The sequence below is a fragment of the Elephas maximus genome, chromosome 4 (genome assembly GCF_024166365.1).
Source record: "Elephas maximus indicus isolate mEleMax1 chromosome 4, mEleMax1 primary haplotype, whole genome shotgun sequence".
Classification (NCBI taxonomy): domain Eukaryota; kingdom Metazoa; phylum Chordata; class Mammalia; order Proboscidea; family Elephantidae; genus Elephas; species Elephas maximus.
The window spans coordinates 159,849,594-159,874,292 of NC_064822.1; the positions used below are offsets into that span (position 1 = coordinate 159,849,594).

Consider the following 24,699-nt stretch of genomic DNA (forward strand, 5'->3'; position numbering starts at 1 on the left):
TTACAGAGTAGTGGAGAATGGTGAGAGAAGAGAAGGGAGAAGGGAGGAGACAGAGATGAACAAGGTGGGGGCAACTGCACTTTTGCCAGCTCTTTGATACTACCCTAGTTACGGTACACACTCTCTATAGATCTTATTCACTTCAAGGTTTCAATTACTAAGAGATGACTCCTGAGTGTCTCCCTAGCCTGGCTGTCTCTTCTGAAATCAACTCATAAATCCACACCTCCTTGACATCTCCATTTGAGCTTCTTAAAGGCACCTCACCTGCGGACACCCTTTTAGCTCAGGAACAAAACAAGACTAAAGGGGCACACTAGCCCAGGGGCAAGGACTAGAAGGCAGGAGGGGACAGGAAATCTGGTAATAGGGTACCCAAGGTCGAGAAGGGAGTGTGTTGACATGTCGTGGAGTTGTTAACCAATGTCATAAAGCAATATGTGTACCGTTTAACGAGAAGCTAGCTTGTTTTGTAAACCTTCATCTAAAGTACAATAAAAATAAATATTTTTAATAAAAAAAAAAGCACCTCAAATTGAACATGGTCATGTATGGATTTATGTATCACACTCCCCCCAGACCCCAGCCAATCAATCATGTTTCCCCTCTGCTGTTCCTTTCTCAGAAAACATCACCATGATCCACCAAGTTCCTCACACCAGAAGACTGTGAGACATTCCCTGATAACCCCTTCATCTAATCTATCACCCAGCCCTGTTGATCTCACATCCATTATCTATCCCAGTTAGCTCACTTCTCTCTCCTCCCACGGCCACCACCCAGTCTAAGTCACCACTTGCCTGCAATAACCTTACACTATTTTCTCTACACATCCTTTTGTTCCCCAACTCCATGAATCCATTTGCCACAAAGCAGTCCAAGTGCTCTTTTAAAGATGCATATTTGATGTCACTCTTTTTCTTAAGAACTTTCCAGTCCATAACATGGCTCTTCGAGGCCTGGCATAGTCTAGACCTAGTCAATCTCTCTAGCCTCATTTAATGCCAGCCCCCTTGTCACCATGCTGACCATACTGGCCTTTTTCCATTTCTGAAAAGGAGCATCTACCTGCCTCAGGGCCTGAATGTCCATACAGTATGCTCTGCCTGAAATGTTCCTCTTCCTACTCCCTCCCCTCTTTAGCAGTGGATCTCCTAGTCATCTTTTCCATCACACCACAGTTGTTGCTTCCTGGGCGAAGCCTTCTGTGACCCATCAGACTAAGCCAAGTCTCCCTCTGGCCTTCTTTCCCCAACACCAGGCCATAAGCTGTGTGAGGGCAGGGACTAGGCCCATCTTGCCGTGCTGCTGTTGCCTCTGCAAAGAGCCTACTGCCAGGCACACAGCAGGTACCACACATCTGTTGAATACTAAAGAGACTGGGTGCCAGTATTAGGATGTGAAATTGAGAGCAAAAAACGTCTATCCCCTTTGGGAGAAAAATACCTGACCAGAGGCAATACAATGTGCCTCTTTAGTTCGCTACTCTATTATCTAACTCATTTACCAATATGCATTTGTTCAATTAAAATGCAGTCATCTTTTCAAAGTTTTAAACAAGCATAATGGCTTCAACATTGACTTGCTTTTCTTCTGCTGAATATACTCTACGGGCCAAAGAAAAGGGCTCTCTGTTGCTATAGTAACTTTCATTACACTAGGCTACCAACAAGAAAAGGTAAAACTTGTGCAGATCCTTACATCCTAAAACGTGCTTGCTTTCTTGGGTACATTATAAACCTACTATAGTAACAGGCATATGCCGCAGAGATCATGCATTCTTTTCAACCACTTGGGGTGAAGGCTTCCTCCATTTTAGGCATGAAATGGAAAAGGCAATAGAGCAAAACAAAAAATGAATTAGCAACGAATTATTCAAATTCATTAACCTACTATTAAACCAAACCAAACCCACTGCTGTCGAGTCGATTCCAACACATAGTGACCTCAGAGGACAGAGCAGAACTGCCCCATGGGGTTTCCAAGGAGCAGCCAATAGATTAGAACAGCTGACCTTTTGGTTAATAGCCGATCTCTTAACCACTGAGCCACCAGGGCTCCAATCTACTGCTGGGTATATGAATTACATGTACAGATGACTGATATCAGAACTGCCTTGGAACTGTCATTAAATTTTTTTGCTACAAGGTAAAATCCAAGAAGATTAAGCAGTCAACTGCAAGGAATTTTAGTCATGGCATTAAGAGATATTCAGTCCCACAATTTTCAGTGCCTCTTCAGGCCTAGTATTTAATATACTACTGGGAGTAAGGATAGATGGAGTATCTTTAAACATTTTTAATTAGGAGTTCAGGACTAAAACAGAAACCAAAACTCAATTGCTTAAAAAAATAAAATTCCTGCATCCTTGTAGAAAACAGCCACCTTCACTCACACTAGCCCATCCCCTTGGTACAACCTCGCCTGTAAGAGCAAAAGAAACAAGAAATAAGATGAAGTTGAACTGGCCCAACTGCCAGAAGCCCTGAGGAATACGGCTACATGACAGTATAATAAAAAGATTAGCCAACATTTATTGACTGCTTGTTATGTGTGAGGCAAAGATTTTCATACTTTACATGTATTATCCCATCTAACCCTCTCAACAACCTTTTGAGGGAGAGCTTATTAATATTTCCATTTTATAGATGAGGAGACTGAGGCACAGGGAGGTTACTTGTCCACAGTCATGCAAAGAATAAGTGGTAGAGCCAGGATTCTAGCCATCACGATAAGAAAGACCTCTCCAGTCACTTACACAGATGTCATCCTTGTACTTCTGAGCTAGAATGGAACTAGAAAATGTTGAAATGAACTCTTGAACTTTTACATTCCCTTTATGAAGTCCATTTATCTGACCTCTTCACCCCTAACATGTTTCTTAAAAAGGGAGGAACTATCCCTCCCAAATAAGAAAACCAGTCTTGAGCCACGCATTCAGACATGACCTGGTGATATCTCAGATATGTTCTAAAATAGAATAGCCTAAGACACTGTCTGTACTGGTCACCTAACAACACTTCACAGATAAATGGATTCTAGTTTTTCAAACTCATCAGTGGTTTGCTAAGTCTCCTAGCCCAGAGCAGGGTCAAAAATCTCTCAAGCGTCTTCTATTCCAAAGGAAGGTCAGTGGTCTCTGAAAGCAAACATCTCTTAGCATCTCTGATGCTTTGGTTCCCAGAATTGTCCCATCTGGGTTTAGCAAAAGGCCAGGCTGTGACACAGAGTGGAATAAAACAGGGGCAGTTGGGACTCCGGTTCACACATTGTAGGAGAAATCTGCACCTTTATGTTTCAACTTTCTCCCTTCTAAAGCGGGGTCTGAATAGCCAACAGCCTTTACAGAGCTGGACAAATACCTACTACCTAAAAAGAAAATTTTAAAACTGAAGCTAAGCATTACTTGAAGATTACATTCTTTTGCTAAAAAAAAAAATAATAATAAACGAAGTTGACCAAGAAGCCCAGGGTTGTTTCATTACGGCACTAGTATCAATTAGGAAATATTGGAACGTGCCTTTATTTATACTGATCCAGGTATAATCTACCCACTTGGGTCCTACTTATCCCTTCAAGTACCACGTTATCCAGGACGTTCATTCACATGCATTATTCAAGGACTTTTTCTGAGACCTTGTTCAAGTCACTCAACCTTTCTGTGCATCAGCCTCCACATCTGAGATATGGGGATAAAATTTATTTTATCCCCATTTTATGTAATAGGAACTCCCTTGTAGAGATATTGTGAGGAGTATATGAGGGAAAAAGGGTAAAGTGCTTTGTGAGTGCCTGACACACAGTATGCACTCAATGCTTGAAATTCTTATGAAACTTAGAATATGAAAGCTACTATTTTATAGATGAGCAAATCGACTCGAGGCTTCCTCAGGACCCCACAGCTAGTAAATGGCAGATCTGGGACTGGACTCCAACGTTTGGCCGCTAAGTGACTGGCTGCCTCACCACTGTAAAGCTTGTTGGGCACTGCAGGTCTGAATTTCTGTGGCTTTCAGAGTCTGTGCCATGTAATTTGGCATTTGTTTATGCTGTCTTGAGCGGCTTGACCTAACTCCTGACTCCCTCTAGGCAGCAAACTTAATGAAGGTGGGTTTGTCTCACACGCTTAAATTTTTTAAAAAATTTAGTGGTGGTGGGGAGGGCAGTATAAGCGATGGGCTTGGGATAGATAATAAATTCTTATTAACTGATTTAGGTGGAAAGTGCACAGAGTATAGCTTACTTACATAATGTTTATAACATGAGCTAATGGCGGATGAGAAATGTTTGTGCACAGAAAACACCTTGCCCACTGTTCTGGAAAGTTTTTAGGGTTTAAGGGTGATTTACTTAGTTCGTTCAATGAATTCAAGCCTGGAAAGAGCCAGTGTGAATGCCTAATCATGAGAGAAACGGCACCTGGATGTCCCTCGACCGTTCGTAGGCTTGATAGGCCACCTTCTCCTCGATGCTGGCCAGCTCCTGTTTCAGGTTGGCTGTCTCGTGTTGATGCAGCTCCGTTAGGTCATGGAGCTGGTCTTCCAGTCGTTCGTACCTTTACAAAGACAGGAGCCGATTCTAAGCGTGACATTTCAGAGATCTTCAAACAGCACATCCTAGAACTGATATCCTTTTTATCTTACTGCTGCCAGTAACCCTTGGCTTGTTTTTAGCCCCTGGCAGAGTGTTCCCCCTGACCTCTAAAAGAATAAGTCTAGCTGCAGGAAATGCTTTTTTGGATTACCCTGAATCAAGGTCTGTGAAGGACTTACAGTCTCAACTGTCTGTCCTGACTGCTGAGTTTCATGCCAACAAATATGGCTTTTCCACTCATATCAGACCAAAACCTTACCTGGCTGCGGTGAAGGCAGGATAGACCTTGTCAGCTAATGCATTCAGCAGGGCCAGAGACAGGGCTGTCCAGGGTCCTGCTCAAGGCAAGGACCCACTGGCATCTGTGGCAACTTCCCCCTCTTCCATCCCCCACAGTGCCTAGGGGTTCATGGCCAAGGTTCTTGCACACCAGAGAGCCCATGATGGGAAAGCCATACTTTTAGTACCAACTTCTACTGGAGCCTATTCCTCTGTTTTCCAATGCCCACACTCATACTGAATACATTTTTCAGCTCTTGGAACTAAAGTGACAGTAAAAAAAATATGCTTATTACTAACTAAAGATGGCTTATCAGGTGGCATTTCTAAAAGTCCAAACCTAAAGTAACAGAAATACAAAGGTTCCCATTCCCACCCCTAACTTTCCCACCTTCACAGAGGAGAGGGATTTGTCTTATATTTGAAATGTCACAATGTCTACTTTGAAAAGGAAGTGCTGTTTGGGGAAGATGCATTAGCCTGCAATGGCCTCCCTGAATGCTAGTTTTAGATGCTTATATAGGTCATCTGATGGAATCGTTGGAAAAGGGGGGGAGGGGCAAAAGAATTTAATTCAGATTTAATGATTATTCTCAGTTATGATCTCATAGGTGTCAAATGGTGGTGGTGCTGTAAATAAGCCTTTTAAAGGTCTCTTAAGTAAGCAAAACAGTAGATGGCTGTATCACGGGAATCACAAATATAACTACAGGAGAAATGAAAGCAAAAACAGTCCTAAGTTTATATAAATGCATACCTGTGACTTGGTATAAAATTTGCCTCCAAAAAATGCCATATCCCAAACTATTCTGGTGTGATTAAAGTTGACACACCCTGGAAAATCTACGACTCAGAAAATAGTTCTTATGTGACAAAGACACTGAAGCCAAAGTTGCATGGGGAAAGTCAAAGACAACTGGTTCATAAAACAGGTGAGTTGGGAAAAGACACATTTCTAAATTAATACAAAGTCACACCAGATAAAAAACAATCTGCAAGCTAAATTTGAAAGTTAAATGTTATAATATGTAATAGGCATTTCGTTATTCACAATTTTAGAAGTTAACATTCATTTTGACCAAAAAATTTGGAGGGATGCTTCTATTGAGAAAATGGAGGAAAATCACCTCATACTGGGGGCACGGACACGAAAAAAAAAAAAAAAAAAAGCTATAAACACATAAAAGCCAGCCTTCAAAATAACTGACTTTTAAAATTAGCTAATATAACCCACAGGATTTTAATTTATACTTTAATCTTAAGATTACTTTTGAAAGCACGTCATTTAGGGTGAAAAGTTTGATGAGAAAAATAAAATATGTAAAAAAAAATGCAGTATGGCAGTATATGAAGACTTCGAGATTGATGGACCAAATAAAATCTACCTTGTTGAACAATGAATTAGTCTTTTACCTGACTCAGTAATGGAATCAAAAATAGACCTATGAATTAGTATAGTGAGTCTTTAGAGTTCTACTGAATCAGGACCCTCAGATGCATACGCATCATAGACTATATACTGTATTCTAACAGACTCACACATATAATGGCTTTTCTAAATAGTTAGCTATAAGTCACAAATTATAAAACTTAGAGAGTCATGAAGTATGAAAAGGACTGTTGATTCCTAAATGCCTTTTGACCCATGTCCATATTCATGGAAAACACAGCCATTAACATATCACTTTCAAGCAAAAGGTATCTCTGTAGTTAGTAACTTATGGTTCTAATACCAGTAGAATAATTAGAAATACCTGTATCTCTCCTCTTGCAGGGTCTGGGAAATAAAACCGTATTCTCTCTTAAACTGCACCTTCAGTGCCTCGATGTCCTCGGCCAGCTGTGCCTGGGTGTCCTTGATCTCCCTCAGTTCCTCCAAGATCATGGTGAGTTTCCCCTGGCTGTCCAGCATGCTGGCCCCGCCAGCCCCAAAGGACTGGTTCCCATTACTGTCAGCAGAGCCTGACGTGCCGCTTGAACACTCGTCATCGCTGCCATATTTGGGTTTGTTCACAATGGTGGCGCTGCCCCCGTAGGCCCTTGCACTTGCCTCGGGCCTAAACTCCTCTAAGGAGTTTTTCAAGTGAGCGATGTTGTCAGCGCTGCCAAACTTATTCCGGATCAAGTTGGCAAACTCTCTGGATTTATTGAAAACAAACACAGGTGGAGTGAGGGATACCCCTGGCATGCCCGACTTACTACTCTCCATGCTGTGGGGAGCAGTTCGAGATTTCATGTGGGCATCTTTCAGAGAGGGCTGCATGTCCTTCAGGTTGTCTTTGGAAATGTCCTTTGAGCTTCTGGAGGCTCCATTTTGTTCGATCTCCCTGAGCTTTCTGTGATATTGCTCTAACTTCTTCTGCAGCTGGGCAATGGAGTGTGCTGATTTCTGATTCTTCTTCTCAAAAACCTGTTTGATACGTCCAGCCTGCTGCTTGTCTGCACTGTTAACTAGTTTCAGATACTCTGCAACATTCCCATCGCGAGAGGTTTGCTCGATTTTTATCTGCTCTGTTACCTTTAAAATTTTTTGCTTCAGGCTGTCTGCAGCGAGTTTGACCTTGTGAAAGTCCAGGATGCCATCTGGTACGTCAAAGTTGAGGTTGGTGTCTGAACCCCCTCGGCGTATGTTCAGGGGCAGGCTTAGGGTATTCATGTCATGACGTTCTACCTGAAAAAGGCAGGAAAGAGATATTTTAAATTTTCAAATCAGAGAGACTTACTGTGATAATACGTGCGTACACATATACTTTAAGTCCTAGATTTCCAAACTGCCAAGTGTTCACAGGATAAAAACTTCCCACTATCCTCTCAAGTTCAATGCTGGACAGCCCAATTCTTTTCTACATCCGTGAACACTGACTGTGAGATTCAGATCTCCCAAAAAAAAAAACCAAACCCGCTGCCATCAAGTCGATTCCGACTCATAATGACCCTATAGGGCAGAGTAGAACTGCCCCATAGAGTTTCCGAGGAGTGCCTGGCGGATTCCAACTGCTGACATTTTGGTTAGCAGCTGAAGCATTTAACCACTACGCCACGAGGGTTTCCTCAGGTCTCCCAGGGTACCCAATTTTCTGTCTAATTAGATGATAACTCTTGGTTCCCAGGGTAGAAAATGCGGAATACAAGGAGGTCACCAGTAAGTCACTGTTTTCCAAAGTGCCCAGGTAACCAGGATGCCTGCCATAGCCCATTCACTGAGTTTCACCAACCTGGGAAAGGCATCCAATTCAGAATTCAATTGTTTAACAGAGGGAGAATGGGGGCAAAAAGAAAAAGGAAAAAAGAAAAGTGAAGTTCCTGCAGGTGCATACATCAACACTAGAAAATTATTTCCTTAACAGAATCATTAAACAGACATGATTGAATAAAAGGTGCAGGATTAATTTTAATGATTAATACAACCATAATATTTAGAAATGAAAACAACTCCAAACCACAATCACAGTAATTCTTTCTGTTAAATAACGATAATATTAAGACCATGTGAAAAAGCTGTCTCATTCATGGGCCACTTAGGGAAAAGAACTGCAAAGTGACAATGTATGTCCTGGGAAGGGGGTGGCTGGCTTATGCTTTAAGGGGGGAAGGCACTCTGTGTGTCAGGCCCTACTGAGGCTTCATGTAGGTCATCTTGTTTGACCTTCACTACCATGCCAGAGCCCTTGGTGGCATGATGGTTAAGCACTTGGCTGCTACCCGAAAGGTTGGTAGTCAAAACCACTAGCCACTCTGTGGGGAGAAAAGACCCAGCGATCTGCTCTCATAAAGATTACAGCCTAGGAAACCCTATGAGGTAGTTCTACTCTGTCCTATAGTGTTGCTGAGTCGGAGTTGACTCAATGGCACTCACCACCACCACACCAGGCAAAGGATGTGATATGTCCATGTAACGTGTAGAAACTAGGTGTAAAGAGCCAGGATTTGAATCTAAGTCACCCTAACTCTGGGCCCTTTCCACATCAGGACCTCTACTATTAGTGTTCTCAGAAGACTAGAAACAGGTCTTTGGAGAATCTGAAAACAATCTCCAAAGATTCATGAAGTCTACACTGAAGCACAATATTCGGCACAAGTTACCTTTGTTTTTAGGCACTAGTAGGCTGACACAGTAAAAAGTTAGTAAGATATTAAAACGCCTCACACTTAATGAGTGAGCCAAACTTGAATGTGGACCAACAATAAGTGAAAAATCCCACCGGTACAGTAGGATACAACCCCAGGTCGGTGGGTCAGGTCTCCTTCACAACTTCAAGTTTGTTACCATTATGTCTTGGCCTTCTCTTTCCACACATAATTTTGCTGTGAATAAGAGACTGTTTCATCTGGCAGAAGACCACTGCGATGAAAAGTCTGGAAAAAGAAAAAATGTCCAACCACTATACAACCAGAAAATAGGATGTATGAAAAAAGGATAAGGGAAATGGCAACTTCACCTGGTCATGAGGGAAGAACAGGTGCAGGGAATAAAGAAGATGCCCAGTGATCACCCTCAGGTGCTAGAAGAATCACCGCAGGAAACTCAAGGTAGCTATATACTGATGGCTCACTAGGAGACCCAAATAGAAATGGGGTCAAATTACAGCAACAAAGAATGTACCACACCTAGAAAACGTTAATTCTGCACAGGGGGGAAAAAAAAAAAGCCTTGCTAGTTGCCGTTGAGCCCATTCTGACTCATGGCAACCCCATGTGCTTCAGAGTAAAACTGTGGGCTCCATAAGGTTTTCACAAACGTGCTCTTTTAGAAGCAGGTCACCAGGCCTTTCTTCTGAGGTACCTGTGGATGGGTTTAAATTGCCAACCTTTCGATGAGTAGCTGAGCACTCAACCATCTATGCCACCCAAAGATTCCTCTGTTTTGAGGAGACAGGGTGCCTAACCACTGTGGCTAGAAATTTGATTTCACTGAGGATATCAGATCTGATCGTGTTTCTCTACTTTTCAGAAACTTTCTTTGGTTCCTTAATGCCTCTCAAATTATGTAATATTCCCAACCTGGCCACTGTAAGGCCTTAGCTTAGCTTTCAGGCCTCATTTTATACCGGAAAGATACCATGCATCTTAAGTGAACCTTTTAACCCAAAGTGTCCGTAAAGCATGTGAGTCTTCTATGGATTTTCTCATACGTTAAGATATTCACATTGCCTTCACCCATTCATCTCTGCTTATCAAAATTCTCTTGTTGAGACAGAAAGGGCCACATAAATCAGAGACTACATCAGCCTGAGACCAGAAGAACTGATGGTCCCTGGATACAACCGACGACTGCCCTGACAGGAAACACAACAGAGAACCTCTGAGGGAGCAGGAGAGCAATGGGATGCAGATCCCAAATTCTCATAAAAAGACCAGATTTAATGGTCTGACTGAGACTAGAAGGACCCTGGAGGTTATGGTCCCCAGATCTTCTGTTAGCCCAAGACGGGAACCATTCCCAAAGCCAACTCTTCAGACAGGGATTGGACTGGACTATAAGATAAAAAATGATACTGGTGAGGAGTGAGCTTCTTGGATCAAGTAGACACATGACATCACGTGGGCAGCTCCTGTCTGGAGGGGAGATGAGAAGGCAGAGAGGGACAGAAGCTGGCTGAATGGACACGGAAATGGAGGGTGGAGAGAAGGAGTGTGCTGTCTCGTTAGGGGGAGAGCAACTAGGAGTATACAGCCAAAGTGTATATAAATTTTTATATGAGAGACTGACTTGATTAGTAAACCTTCACTTAAAGCACAGTAAAAATTAAAAAAAAAAAAAATTCTCTTGTTGTTGTTAGGTGCCGTCGAGTCAGTTCCAACTCATAGTGACCCTATGTTCAAAAGAACAAAACACTGCCCAGTCCTGACTCATCCTCTCAATCATTGCTATGCTTAAGCCCACTGTTGCAGCCCCTGTGTGAACCCATCTTGTTGAAGGTCTACATATTCTTTAAGATCCATTTCAAATGCTACTTTCTCCAAGAAGCTTTTCTTTTCTGTGACCCTCCATGGTGCTCTGTATTTTTCTTGTGGCACTACTGTTACCTCCTTTCATCATACTCATCCTTGTACACTGCAAGCTCCTTCAGGGGACAGATGGTGGCATATTCGTCCTTATACTCAGCCTGCAGTGCTAGCACTGTCCCTTACTCACAGGAGGTTGTCAATAAATGTTTGCTGAGCTATAAGTGACAGAATTCTTTATTCCAGGACAGTCTACACTGAATCCTTTCAAGATACATTTTAATAGAATCAAAAAATGACCCTGGAAGTTTTGCCCATATAGACTTGACACTTCCAGTAGAGGTGCTTTCCCAATATCTAAATAATTCCACATCATCTTAACTGACTCAACTAAATGAAGATTTTCTGGGTATCAGTGTGCCACAAGATACACAATGAATGAAGACCTTAAAACTTTAATTGAAGTATAAATATTTACACGGAGAAAAGTAAGTATAAAGTTCAATGAATTTTCACAAACTGAACACAGCGTGTAACCAGCATCCAGTAAAAGAAATACAACAAAAGATCCCCACTGACATCCCTCCAGTCACAACTACATCGTCCTGCCTCCAAGGGTAACTATGATCATGACATCTAATATAACATACATTAGTTTTTCCTCTTACATAAATGCACTCTTCTGTGCTTTTTGCTTGACGTTGTGAAATTCCTAAGAACTGTTCTCATCTTCCTGGAGCTCATAGATAAGAACAGATTGAGTTATAAAAACCTGCTTGACAGTCTCTATGGAGAAGTCCATCAGAACTTCTGAAGATACAAAGGCTTTCATACCTTACCTTACCAAACTCAGCAATAAGTCACCACCTGTCCTTCTTCCTTTAATGCTCAACCCCACCCCAGCTGGCCATCCAGCTCTGTAGTCTCCCTATAACGAGCTTTGCTCTCTTACTGCTTTGCTCTCTTACTGCTCGGTCAGGACAGCCTTGCACATACAAGAATGATGATGCACAGATGGCCAGCTGACTTCTGGCTCGCTTTAAAGTGTTATAACAATGCTTGGCATGTCCCCTGGAGTCCAGGTTGGGGGAAGCAACGGAATTTACACTTCAAATCAATCACTCTTGCTGCTCATCAGCAAATCTCAGTTAAAAATGTTTGAGGAGGGCATAATGTTGTTGGGCTGCACCTTTTATGATTCTATTGTTGCATGGATAATCAAGAGCTGGCTATACATATCATCATTATATGCCCATAAATTCCCTGAACACAAACCGATACGTGTATGCGTTAGGAAGAAAGGAGTCCTGGGGCTCAGTGGTTAAGCCCTTGGCTGCTAACCAAAAGGTTGGTGGTTCGAACCCATCAGCAACTCCATGAAGAAAGATGTGGCAGTCTGCATATGTAAAAGATTTATGGCCTTGGAAACCCTATGGAACAGTTCTACTTGGTCCTATAGGGCTGCTACGAGTCAGAATCGACTTGACAAGCAATGGGTTTGATTAGGAATAAAGTTATGAGAGTCCTCAATCCTTCATTTAATCTGGATGTGGCACTGAGGGTAGGTCCCTGGGTGATGCAAATGTTTTGCCACTGACTACTAACCTAAAGGTTGGTGGTTCAAACCTACCTGGCAGCACCACGGAAGGCCTGGCAATCTGCTTTGGTAAAGCTTACAGGCAAGAAAACCCTATGGAACAGTTCTACTCTGTAACACACGGGGTTGCTGTAAGTCAGAATCGGCCTGACGGCAATGGGTTTGGTTTGGTTTTGGCACTGAGAGGAGCTATATAGTGCAGCTTTGTTTCACAGGAGGACATGAGGGAGGAGGACAAAGGTTCACGGATCACCTCTAGTCAACAACATGTATGTGGACTCTAAATCAGGAGACATGTGTTCTAGTTTTGAGGCCAACACTGAATAGCTGTGTGTTCTTGGGTAAATCGAGTCACACCTGTGGGCTTCGACTTCCTAATCTATAAAACGAGGAGAACCAGATGATTCAGAGGTTTGTTGATGTTGTTAGGTGCTGTCGAGTTCATTCCAACTCATAGGGACCCTGTGTACATCAGAACGAAACACTACCCGGTCCTGTGCCATCCTCATGATCGTTGTTATGCTTGTGCCCATTATTGCAGCCACTGTGTCAATCCATCTTGTGAAGGGCCTTCCTCTTTTCCACTGACGCTCTACTTCTCCAAGCATGATGTCCTTCTCTAGGGACTGATCCCTCCTGACAAGATGTCCAAAGTATAGGAGATGAAGTCTCACCTTCTTGCCTCTAAGGAACACTCTGGCTGTACTTTTTCCAAGACAGATTTGTTCGTCCTTCCCGCAGTCCATGGTGTATTTAATATTCTTTGCCAACGCCCTAACTCAAAGGCGTCAATTCTTCTTCTGTCTTCCTTATTCATTGCCCAGCTTTTGCATGCATATGAGGCGAGTGAAAACACCATGGCTTGGGTTAGGCACACCTTAGTCTTTTAAAGTGATGTCTTTGCTTTTTAATGCTTTAAAGAGGTCTTTTGCAGCAGATTTGCCCAACGCAATGCACTGTTTGATTTCTTGATTGATTCAGAGCTAACACTGTGTAATTCCATGAACTGTAACCCACGCTATCTTTGCTATGAGACAGTATCAGGTCATAGTCAAGACCATGGGCTCTAGAGAATGACTGCTTTGGTTTCCATCCTGGTACCACTCTTATGAGCTGTGTGACCTTGCACAAATGACATCCTTTGTGGCCTCAGTTTCCTCTTCTGTAAAATGGAGATACTAATTCTTCAAAGAGCTGCAAACAGAATTAAGTGAGACAGTTCATATAATATGCTTCAAGAGCTCCTGGCACATAGTGTGGGTTCAATAAATGTTTGCCATTGTGACTGTCCCAATTTCATTTTTAAAAATGTACCTGTATATAAAAAACTGAAAGGAAAACAAACTCCAAAGTGTTAACAATGGTTATCTTTGCACCCTCAGGTTATAAGAATTCTTTTTATTTTTTAATTATGCTTTCATATTTCCTGATTTAAAAAAAAAAAAAATGAACACTTGTTACTGTTTTGGCAGAAAACAAGCTGTTTTTAGAATTGTCCCCCTAGTCTTTTTCAGTTCTCCTAGAATTACTCGGCTATTATGACCTGACAGGAAAGGCAGATCACCAGCATTAATGAAATGCTTTTCCACTGTTTCTGATAGCATTTTCCTTCCAGCAGAGAGGCATTTCCACTGTCACTTCAATGCTCTGGAACAAAGGCTAAGGAAAAGCCTGAGCCCTGGACAGACGTCACACATGGGCACTGAGTCATCTCTGCAATGAACCAAACCTCCAGCACAACGCCCCATATTAGCTCACCTTACACACTGGGATGGCCAGGCACAACCCAACCATATCAGTGCTGCTCAGAACACACTGGTCAGCCCTCAAGAAAGGGCTGTCTCCTGTGTCAAGTTCAGATTCACTACCTAAAGCTCCAGGAAATGAACAAAAAGAGGACAACCTGTGCTGAGGCACACCACCTAAACCCTTACCCAACAGAACTGGAAAGGAGAATGTGGGGGATGGGGGGGAACTCCACAAGGAACATGCAGGGGAATAGAGAGGCCAGAACGACAGGTCTGATAACAACTGCTTACTTACTCTCCATGGCCTGATACAATGAGCCTTTGCTTAGAAAAAGCTGCCTGAGCTCAGATATACAAGGAGAGAGTCAGGCCCTTCAAACTGGCTGCCATTTCCAAAGCAACAGATATTTCATAGTACATGTGAGTGCAGTTTTACAGGCAGGCCCAAAAAGAGCCACCACGTTCAGTATCCAAAAGTTTTCCCAAATCTTTGTGGCCTAGGTGTCCAAATCAATAAAGCCGACATCCTGTAGGATTATTCATTTTAGCTGCTAGCGTGGTCCCTAAAGGAGGTGTCTTTATATCTTCTACCAGAAGAACATGAACTTTATACCCCTTTTCTACGAGTACTATATATGATACCATTAAACCACCCTCCTTCTTGCTATGTTGTGGTCACTTGACCTGCACTTGCAAAATGTCTTGTTAGGAATGCTAACCAAACCATTGGACTCTAGCATCAAACACTTGGTGTTCTTGCTAACTGACTGAACCTGTAGTGGAAAAAAAATCACTCAGAAGGCTTGATAAGCATCCTTGTCATCTGTTTGGACAGACATGTTAATACATTCATATGGATACCTGTACAGAATATGCATTACCTATATTCTCTAGAACAAGAAAGCCACATTTTCTCCCACTACCTGCTAGAAATGAAATATCTTAAAGATCTTCACAAAGTACCCAAAAGGATATTAGTCAAGTGTCTTAGCAAAATATTTGTTCTCATTTGCTTAGACAAAGAACGTTTCCTTTCAGAGTTCAAGTCTGACAATGGTACACTTTGAACTGAAGTAAGTTCACCATGTACAGAACAGGAACTGAGTCACAAGGTTTATCATAAATGGTTTATCCCCCCCCCCTTTTCTTCTCTTAGCATGACTGACACAAGAAACTTTACAGCATCAAAACCCCTATTTCTTGACTGCAGGTAAAGTAAAACTTTATGACTTTTGAATTAAGGAGCATCTAGGACAGGGGCTGAAATGCAGGGTGCCTTTGACAGCCCAATTCTTTCTCTACAGACACTGCAAATTACCAGTGCCAAGGAGATTAGACAAAGTGTTTAAGGTTCTCAAAAACAAATTCTTCAAGCATCTTCAAGCGCTTACAAATACTTGATACTGTAATCAGAAATAATTATCCTCTCATTAGCTTTGTACCAAACAACAGTGGTAGCCTACTTGAGTTACCTGCACTTAGAAAATACATACTTCTTCAAACTAGCTTAAAACTCACACTTTCAATTAATACAAACTAATCCCTTACAAAATTAGTCTTACTTTGTAAAGATTTATTACATATTAAGCCTATTGGCGGCACTGGGTCTGGGAAGAATAAACTTAAACAGAACAACCAGAACGCCATTACTAATGAAAGTCTTGACACCTTGTGAAAATGTAACTAATGTTACTGAACAACTTGTTCTGAAATTGTCCAATGGGAAACTAATTTGCTGTTTAAACTTTCATCAAAAACACATTAAAAAAAAAAATTATTAGCTTAAAGACAAAAAGAAGCCAGATCAAAAAAGACTGTGTTGTGAAGGGCAGAAGGGTACGGCTGTGGCAATGGAAATCAAACTAACGTTCGCTGAGTTACAAATGCAGGTGAAAGACAGTCACTGTCTCTTCAGGAGGGAACCGTAATGTATTGTGAGGCAATATGCAAAGAAGGCAATTTCTAAGAAGACGAGGGAGTCCCTGAGGATCCTGTGCATCTTAGAAATGAGCAAGTTTGGGAAAGAAGGCTGAGCACCTAATGCCTGCCCTTCCCCTCTGGAGGCCTGGGCACAAGGAATCTGGCCTTCTTGGAAGGAAGGAGCTCTCCTCTGGGGAGATGGGGGATAGTGCGTTTTGAAGAGAGGAGAGGGAGGGAGCCACGATTTTAATACTAAACAAACAACAAATCTCCATTGATTGAGGCTTTTAGTTGTTATATTCAGGAGAGAAAGAAGAGACGGGCGAATGAGATCCCTTGGACACTAACCACTTTTGGGGGACTCTGGAACTTTCTCCACCCATGTTTGTTATTTCCCAGGGTCTATTAGTAATAAAAAAAAAAAAAATTTTTTTTATTAGTAAAGTCTTTCCAGGTAAAGGGCCTGTGCACTTGTCTTCAGGGCAGCCAGGAAGGGGGAGGTGGGAAGATGATCTACTCAGGAAGAACCACTCCCAGGAATTGAGGATTGGAGGCAGCTTTAAAGGAGGAGGAAAAATGAGTCTCCAAAAGGGCCCTTGGCCAGTGAGCAGAGAATGACCATGTCTGGCCTGAGTGGCAGTCTAGGGGCTGATGGACTGCCTACTTCCCAGGACTGGCTAGTCTTTATTTTCAGCATTTATTTACCACCTCTCTTACCACATAAACTTGCAGGGTGGGGACCCCCAGCAAGATATGCGCTTAATCTAAGCTTCTGAATGATCTCTACGAATCTAGCACCAGTCCTGCAGTCTTTTAGCATCTCTAATTTGAATGTAGAGGGTCAGCAAAAAAGAGGAAGACCCTCGAAGACATGGATTGACACAGTGGCTGCAACAACGGGCTCAAGGCATAACATTGTGAGGATGGTACAGGACTGGGCAGTGTTTTTGTTCTGTAGTACACAGAGTCACTGTGGGTTGGAACCGACTCAATGGCACCTAACAACAAGAACAATCTGAATGCAGATCCTTGAGGGGTTCCTGAGAGAAGACAGTCTTAGCACCCTCTCCCACACACACGATGACCACGTCCTGAGAAGGGCCAGGGTTAAAAAGAAACGGACTGAAACAAATGCTCGGGATAAGGGGCACTAATCCGCAACAAAAGTGATGTTCAGAGCTGAGAGCAACCTTAGAGATCTCACTTGGCTCAATCTCCATTTTTATAAGAAGCAACTCGAATATGAACTCAAGTAACTTTCCGTTTTAGCCCATGTTCTGTTTATTGGGTAGGTCATAGGGTTAATGCAAGTCCACTCAGAGGTGCCTTGGAAGAAAGGCCTGGTGATCCACTTCTGAAAAATCAGCCACTGAAAACCTTATGGGGCACGGTTCTACTCTGACACACACGGGGCTGTCATGAGATGGAGTCAACCAGATGGCAACTAGTGGTGGCAACAGGGGCTCTAAACGAAAAGGAAAGTAAATGGCATATCAGAATTGACAGGTTTATCTTCCAAGGTTATAGTTTCTTGGAGCCACTTATCTATGTAATTGACTTACTTGACCTGAGTAATAACAAATAGAGTGAATTTAAAAAAAAAAAAAAAAACCCATTGCCGTCGAGTTGATTCTGACTCATAGCAACCCTACAGGACAGAGTAGAACTGCCCCCACTGAGGTTTCAAGGAGCCCCTGGTGGATTTGAACTGCCGACCTCTTGCTTAGCAGCCATGGCACTTAACCACTTTGCCACCAGGGTTTCCAAAGTGAATATAATAGGGGTGCCTAATCATGTTTCCCGTTTTGCCTTGGATGGCAGGAAATTCAGAACCAAACTTAATATTCGTTACAGTAACTGCTAGGCCTGGTGATTAGCCTACTTGCCTTCTCCTCCTTTTCTGACTTTCAGGTTTTACTGATACTCTATTTTCCATGTGCTGTATCACAGCTTGGCTCTTAATGGAAAGTATGTGTACTTTAATCTACAGATGCTGGGTATGTTGTCCTGCCTGGAGATGAACACTATAACCTTACCTCCATATGTCATAGGAGGAATGTGGTCAAACCTAGCCAGCTCATGAGCTGGTACAGCTACTTTCCCAGCCTCATCCCCAAAGCATCCGCCCATGACCCAGAAAAAAGCCACAGGAGCATCATAACTTGGTCCATGTTTTTAAAAAAATTACTGTGTAAGACTGAGGCAGGAAACAGTACTTTGGTGCTCAGGTCCAAAAGTACATTCCCAAAGCAAACCTAAGCCTCATAATTAAGTTATTCCCTGAAGGTCAGGGTTTAATTTGTTTTTTTTGTACTGTAACAAATGTTGGGGGCAAAAATATTTGTACTGGATGATTTGTAGTACCAAATTTTGTTATAGATGGATCTGAACACTATTAGCCATCAGACAAGACTTCGAAATAACATGGTGGTTTTGAAGGGGCAAAAGGAAAAGTAACCTGTGTTAGTTTTTTTTCCTCTTTGCAATGCTGAAGCTAATTCTGTTGAATAGTTTTATTTTTTCTAATACAAGCCATCAGTATTATCACCCAATGGCAACTATAAACAAAAAGCTGCCTTTAATTGTACAAAATAAAAAAAGCATTATATTTAAGGGGAAAAAATTAATATCCATCAACAGCGCACTCAGTCAACGTTTTATTATTTGTTTCTAGTATGGAAAAACAGCTGACTGTGAAGTTGTGCTGGGCCTTCAAATAAAGCCATCAACACAAAACTCTTGATTTCTCTAGGCTAGATAAAATTATCTTTTTAAGGGATAAATCAGAACATTTGTATTACTTCTCAAAAAACTTTAAAATTCCCTAAAGTGTGAAATCCTTAGCAAAGAATTTAAGGCCCTCTTGATTAGGGCTCTATCATAGTCATATTCCAGTAGGTCCCTCCATAATGACACTTTGAGCACATACTAGGTACAAGGCACTACAGTAGGCTGAAACTTCATACACTCTTTCATTTAACACACACAAGTTCCTTCCATGAGGTAGGTATCATTAGCTCTGCTTTATAGATCTGGAATGGAGAGGTATCAAATAAGCTGTGGCTACAGTTAATGAGAGGGCATTGGTGGGTCAGTAGTAAAATTCTTGCCTTCCATGCAACAGACTCAGTTTCCATTTCCAGCCAGTGCACCTCAAATGCAGCCACCACCCGTCTGTCGGTGGAGGCTTTCTGGTTATAATGCTGAACAGGTTTAAGCAGAGCTTTCAGACTAAGATGAACTGGGAAGAAAGGCCTGGAGAGCTACTTCCGAAAATCAGCCAGTGAAAACCTATGGCTCACAACCATTGGATCCACAACTGATGATGACGATGGCGCAGGACCAGGCAGAGGCCATTTCGTTATGCATGGGGTCACCACGAGTCAGGGGCCAACCTGGCAGCAGTTAACAGTAACAGCAACAACAGTTAATAAGACACAGAGTCAGGGTTTGTATCAAGGTCTAGCCTCTACCCCTCCTCTTGCTCCGATGGCTGCCGCTCCTGAATGCTTCACATACTTTCCTGTGTCTGTGCACTAGGTGCATGCTGGTTCCTCACTCCAGCAAGGCCTCCCATGTCTCCTATCTGATTTATTTTCAAGGCGCAATTCAACTATTGTCTCTCCCACAAAGTTTTCCCACCCCCTCGTTCACAGCTCTGCCCCCACTGGACCCATCGATTTCTTTGTGCTCTCCCCCAAATTTTTTTAAATAGAATTTTTTTGTGGTACAATACATGTAACAAGAAGTTTGCCATTTTAACTAATTCTAAGTGCACAATCCAATGACCTTAATGATGTTCCACATGTACAACCTTCACCACTATCCATTTCCAGAAGTTTTTCATCACCCAAAACTCTCCCCACAAACCTCCCACTTACCCCTTTACAGTGGTTATTTTGCTAGGTCTAGTAAATATTCATATAACATTTGTTCCTTCACTATCTTGAAGCCTCCTTGAGGGGAGGGACTGTCTAATAAACCACCTGTATCCTGTCCCACACTCCTTCATTAGTAGGACCTCAGTGTCTGTTGAATTAATCAGTAGTTGACAAACAGCCAGGTAGGGCAGCCGGTTGTCCCTCATGTTTACATTCTCTCAGCTGTTTGCAGTGAGATCAAGAAGGATCTGCAGCTGAGTTTGTGCTGGACTGTTTTCAAGACAGACTGGACTGTTAGCCATTCATGGCTTCGGAATCATGCAAGAGGTCAAATATTTAGGAAACCGATGTGTCTCATGGCTCTTTGTTGCTCCACTCAGAATATAGGTGATCAATCACCAATGATAAATATTAAGATCCATAAGGTATAGAATATGCAGGTATTATTCCTTTCTCCCTAAGTGCCATTTTCCCTGAGGGTATCATTCCCTCTTTAGGCTTTTGCCCTGTTGTATATGAGGTTGCTGTAAGTCAGGGCCAACTCCATAGCAACTCACAACAACAACTGTGTACCCCAGAACCTTTATTATACATGCACATGTTTCATACAACTCGTGAATTTTACTTAGTGTGCTTAAATCATAAGCTCTGGTGGCACAGTGGTTCAGAGCTCTGGTGGCACAGTGGTTCAGAGCTCTGGTGGCACAGTGGTTCAGAGCTCGGCTGCTAACCAGCTGCTCCTTGGAAACCCTATGGGGCAGTTCTACTCTGTCCTACAGGGCTGCTATGAGTCATAACTAACTCGACAGCAATGGGTTTTTGGTTTTAGTGCTTAAATGAAAGGTGAAAAGTATATGTGGTAGAGAATCCAGAAGAGGAATACCAACAAACTGCTTTAGACATTCCTTGGAGGCCATGAGGAAATTACTGAAGATGCTGCCAAATAACATTAATATGTAAGAGAAGAAATTAGCCAAAATCCCAAGATGTCTTGCATAATAAGTATAGTTTGCTTCTGTTTTAACCACTGACAATGATTCTCAACACCAGTGAAATATGCCAGGTGCACAAACACTCCTTCTCTGGCTAAAGTCCTAGCAGATTCTATAATCATTAAAGGCTCTGCTACCAAGATGCAGATTAGAGGGGGCTCCCTTCTCCCACTGCCACAGCAGTTAAAAGCACCAGATTTTTCATGTTTCCGGCAGAGAACAGTCCTCTAGGAACATGTTTTCTAACCTGGGAGAAAGGAAACCACAAAGAAACTGAGTGCGGCCTGTGATAAACACTATGGAGTGACCTTTCTTAGAACCCAAGCCTGTATTTGTGTTGACTATATTTCCAAAACAGAGAGAACACTCTTCCAGGGCCCACTCCATAACACTGGCAGGAATCACCCAGCTCAGATATCATAGGAAAGCTGATCCCAAAGCCATGTGTCCTAAACAGAGGTTAACGGTGCCATGGTTGGAGCAGAAGATAGTGGTTAAAAGCATAGATTTTAAAGCCAGACTGCGTAGGCTCAAATTCCAGCTCTGCCCCATTAATTGTATCATCTTGGGCAAATTACTTAATCTCTTCATGCCTCAACTTCCTCATCTGTAAAATGGGGACAACACTATCTACTTTACTGGGTGGCTGTGAGGATTACATGAAATAATATTTTTAAAGTGCTTGCTTGAAACGGGGCTGTGTACAGAGTTTTTACTGTTGTTATGTGCTATTGAGTTGATTTCTGACTCATAGGGACCCCATGTGACACAGCAGAACTGCCCCATTGAGTTTTCTATAATGTATTTTTTATGAGAGCAGATTGCCAGGAATTTCTCCCGCAGAGCTGCTGGAGGGTTTGAACTGCCAAACTTTTGGCTAGCAGCTGAGCACTTAACCACTGCACCACCAGGGCTCCTTTCTTATACAGAGTAAGTGCTATATAAGTACTGCCAATAATTATTAAATGGGGTCTTTGGGGTCTTTGGGTTGTGTAAATGGTTAACACACTCAACTGCTAAGCAAAAGGTTGGTAATTTGAGTTCACCCAGAGGCACCTCAGAAGAAAGGCCTGGTGATCTGCTTCCAAAAATCAGTCACTGAAAGATTAGTCCAAAGAACTAATGGACCACATCGACCATGGCCTCTACCAGACTGAGACCAGTACAACTAGATGGTACCTGGCTACCAGCACTGACTGTTCTGACAGGGATCACAACAGAGAGTCCCAGAGCTGGAGAAAAATGTAGAACAAAATTCTAACTTGAAAAGAAAGACCAGACTTGCTGGCCTGAAAGGGACTGGAGAAACCCTGAGAATATGGCCCCCAGACACCTTTTCAGCTAAGTAATGTAGTCACTCCTAAGGTTCACTCTTCAGCAAAAGATTGGATAGGCCCATAAAACAAAACGAGACTAAAGGGGCACACCAGCCCAGGAGCAAGGACTAGGAGGCAGGAGGGGACAGGAAAGCTGGTAATAGGGATCCCAAGGTTGAGAAGGGAGACTGTTGACATGTCATGGGGTTGTTAACCAATGTCATAAAACAATATATGTACTAGCTGTTTAATGAGAAACTAGTTTGTTCTGTAAACCTTCATCTAAAGCACAATTAAAAAAAAAAAACTATTAAAAAGAAAATCAGTCACTGAAAACCCTATGGAGCCCAGTTGTACTCTGACACACACGGGGTCATCACGAAGTCAAAATCAACTTGACAGCAACTGGTATCATTATTACACTCAACACAATCCGAGGTGGAAACTCCAGAAAAGTCCAGAGCTAAGAACAATGATGCTTCTGTCACCAAGATTAAGCTATTTCACCCGAAGTGGAAACTTCCCCTGCCGCACCCCTCACACCCAACATTCATGGAACCTGCTTGTGTGTACATCTTGCTGCAAGGACGTGAGAGGAAAAAAGGCACACAGGGTCTCAAACTCATACCAGGAAGTCCCTTAAAGATCAAGTTTCAGTGAACCCAAACAGTACAGAAAATACTTTCTAAAAGATGCTCACACACCCAAAAGCCTAAGACATTGCTTTAAAGTGTCTTACCTAGTATTTGAGTGATCTAATTTGACTTTGTACAGTATCTCAAATGACTAAAATTAAAAACCCTAGTATCTGCTCCTTAATTCTTTAAATAAATGTTATTAGTCTTCTATGTTGCTATTTTCGGTAAAACTAGGCCTCTAAATTAAGACTTTAAAGACAGGTGTCTAGTATCTCCCATCTCCAAGTCTTTAAGCAAAACAAGGAAAAATTGTATCAGAAAAGCTTATCTAGTAATTATAACTTGCTACTTCTCTAAAAAGCATCCTTAATACTTTTTCAGAGTACTATGGCATGGAAACTTGTTTCTATAACTTACGGCTTTTTTGTTTTTTGGACCAGGTTATACCCAATTCCATGACCTTATCTATCAACGCCATCATTCTCCTATTTATCCAGGTTCTCTCTTGCTCTTCATCCCTTATTCAAACTGTCACCAAATTTTGTTATTTCTTTGTACAGTAATTTTCTCTCCATATTGGCCCTTCTTGCTATCCTTTGTCCAAACTATTTTCCTAGACCCTTATTTCCTATACAGAGGAAAACAGTTTAACTAGGTTTCATTGCTTTCAACATTTTACTCCTTCAATCCCGTCTATATAAGGTCACTATACTAACCTTTTGAGCTTCACATTATTACAACACTGCTCAAGATGTACAATGCTTCTTCCTTTAAGAAAGGAACTGGGTTCCTCTTCCTGCTGATAACGACACATTGATTAACTTTTCTTATTCCAGCTATCCAACGTCTGTCTTCCTCCTCCTTTCACTACCCACCAGACAGATCTCAGCACTATACTACACTGAACACATTTCTGTATTTTTTAAAAATAATATTTTATTGTGTTTTGGGGGAAGGTTCACACAGCAGTTTAGGGTCCCATTCAACCATTTCTACACAAGTTGTTCATTCAGTGACACTGGTTACATTCTTCACAGCACGTGAATATTCTATTTCCATCCCGTTTGTTCTTCACTTTTTTTTTTTTAAACCTTAATATTTATATCATTCCCTTCTGGACATACCATTTCCAAGCCTCTGTCTTATCCAAATCCTACCATTCCTTCTATATCTCTCCCATGGGGCCTCTCCAAAGGACTCCTACCCATGTTACCCTCTCCTCTCCCTGATCCACCTGTACTAGGCATGTGCGCTCGTATTTACACAGTTGAGCAGGTCCCTACTTACTTGTTTTATCTTTTTTGTTGGATTTTTAGGTTACTAGAGGCTTTTTTTTTTTTTTAGAGGCGCTTGTTTTTTTAGGTATGCCATAAACACTCAGCACAGAACTAGCAGTAGCAAATATTTTTGCGACCAATTTCCCTATAGAACGGTATATTTCAAATTCTGAATGAGACCTACAGTTAGAAATACGTATTTGTCAATACATGTCTGTGCGTGTGTGCATACATATACACACACACATACACATATATATGTAACTGCAACACAAGTTTTGTGAAATAACTTTTACCTTTACTACATGCAATGCAACTATATTTTTAAAAACACAGTTAGTTTTTGGACTTTATATTAGTTTTATTACTTATTTATGACCCCCTTGTTTTCCCACCCCCAGCCCCATCCCACACCACAAAGGGCCTCTCATACACGTGTGGACACTCAGTTCACATGTGCAAGCTTTATTCACAACCTCCAGCAAGCAGCTGTCTCTTGGCCACCTCTTGGG

General features: G+C 42.0%; 1 protein-coding gene across 1 annotated transcript in view; it reads right to left on the reverse strand.

The window, feature by feature from the left end:
- The window catches only part of TMCC3 (transmembrane and coiled-coil domain family 3), a 77,788-nt gene that overhangs the window by 5,766 nt on the left and 47,323 nt on the right, over window positions 1-24,699 (reverse strand). The window contains exons 2-3 of the mRNA XM_049884082.1: window positions 6,627-7,543; window positions 4,420-4,555 (exon numbers count right to left, since the gene is read on the reverse strand). Coding sequence (XP_049740039.1) covers window positions 4,420-4,555; window positions 6,627-7,543 — 1,053 coding nt within the window. The remainder of the gene's footprint in view (window positions 1-4,419; window positions 4,556-6,626; window positions 7,544-24,699) is intronic.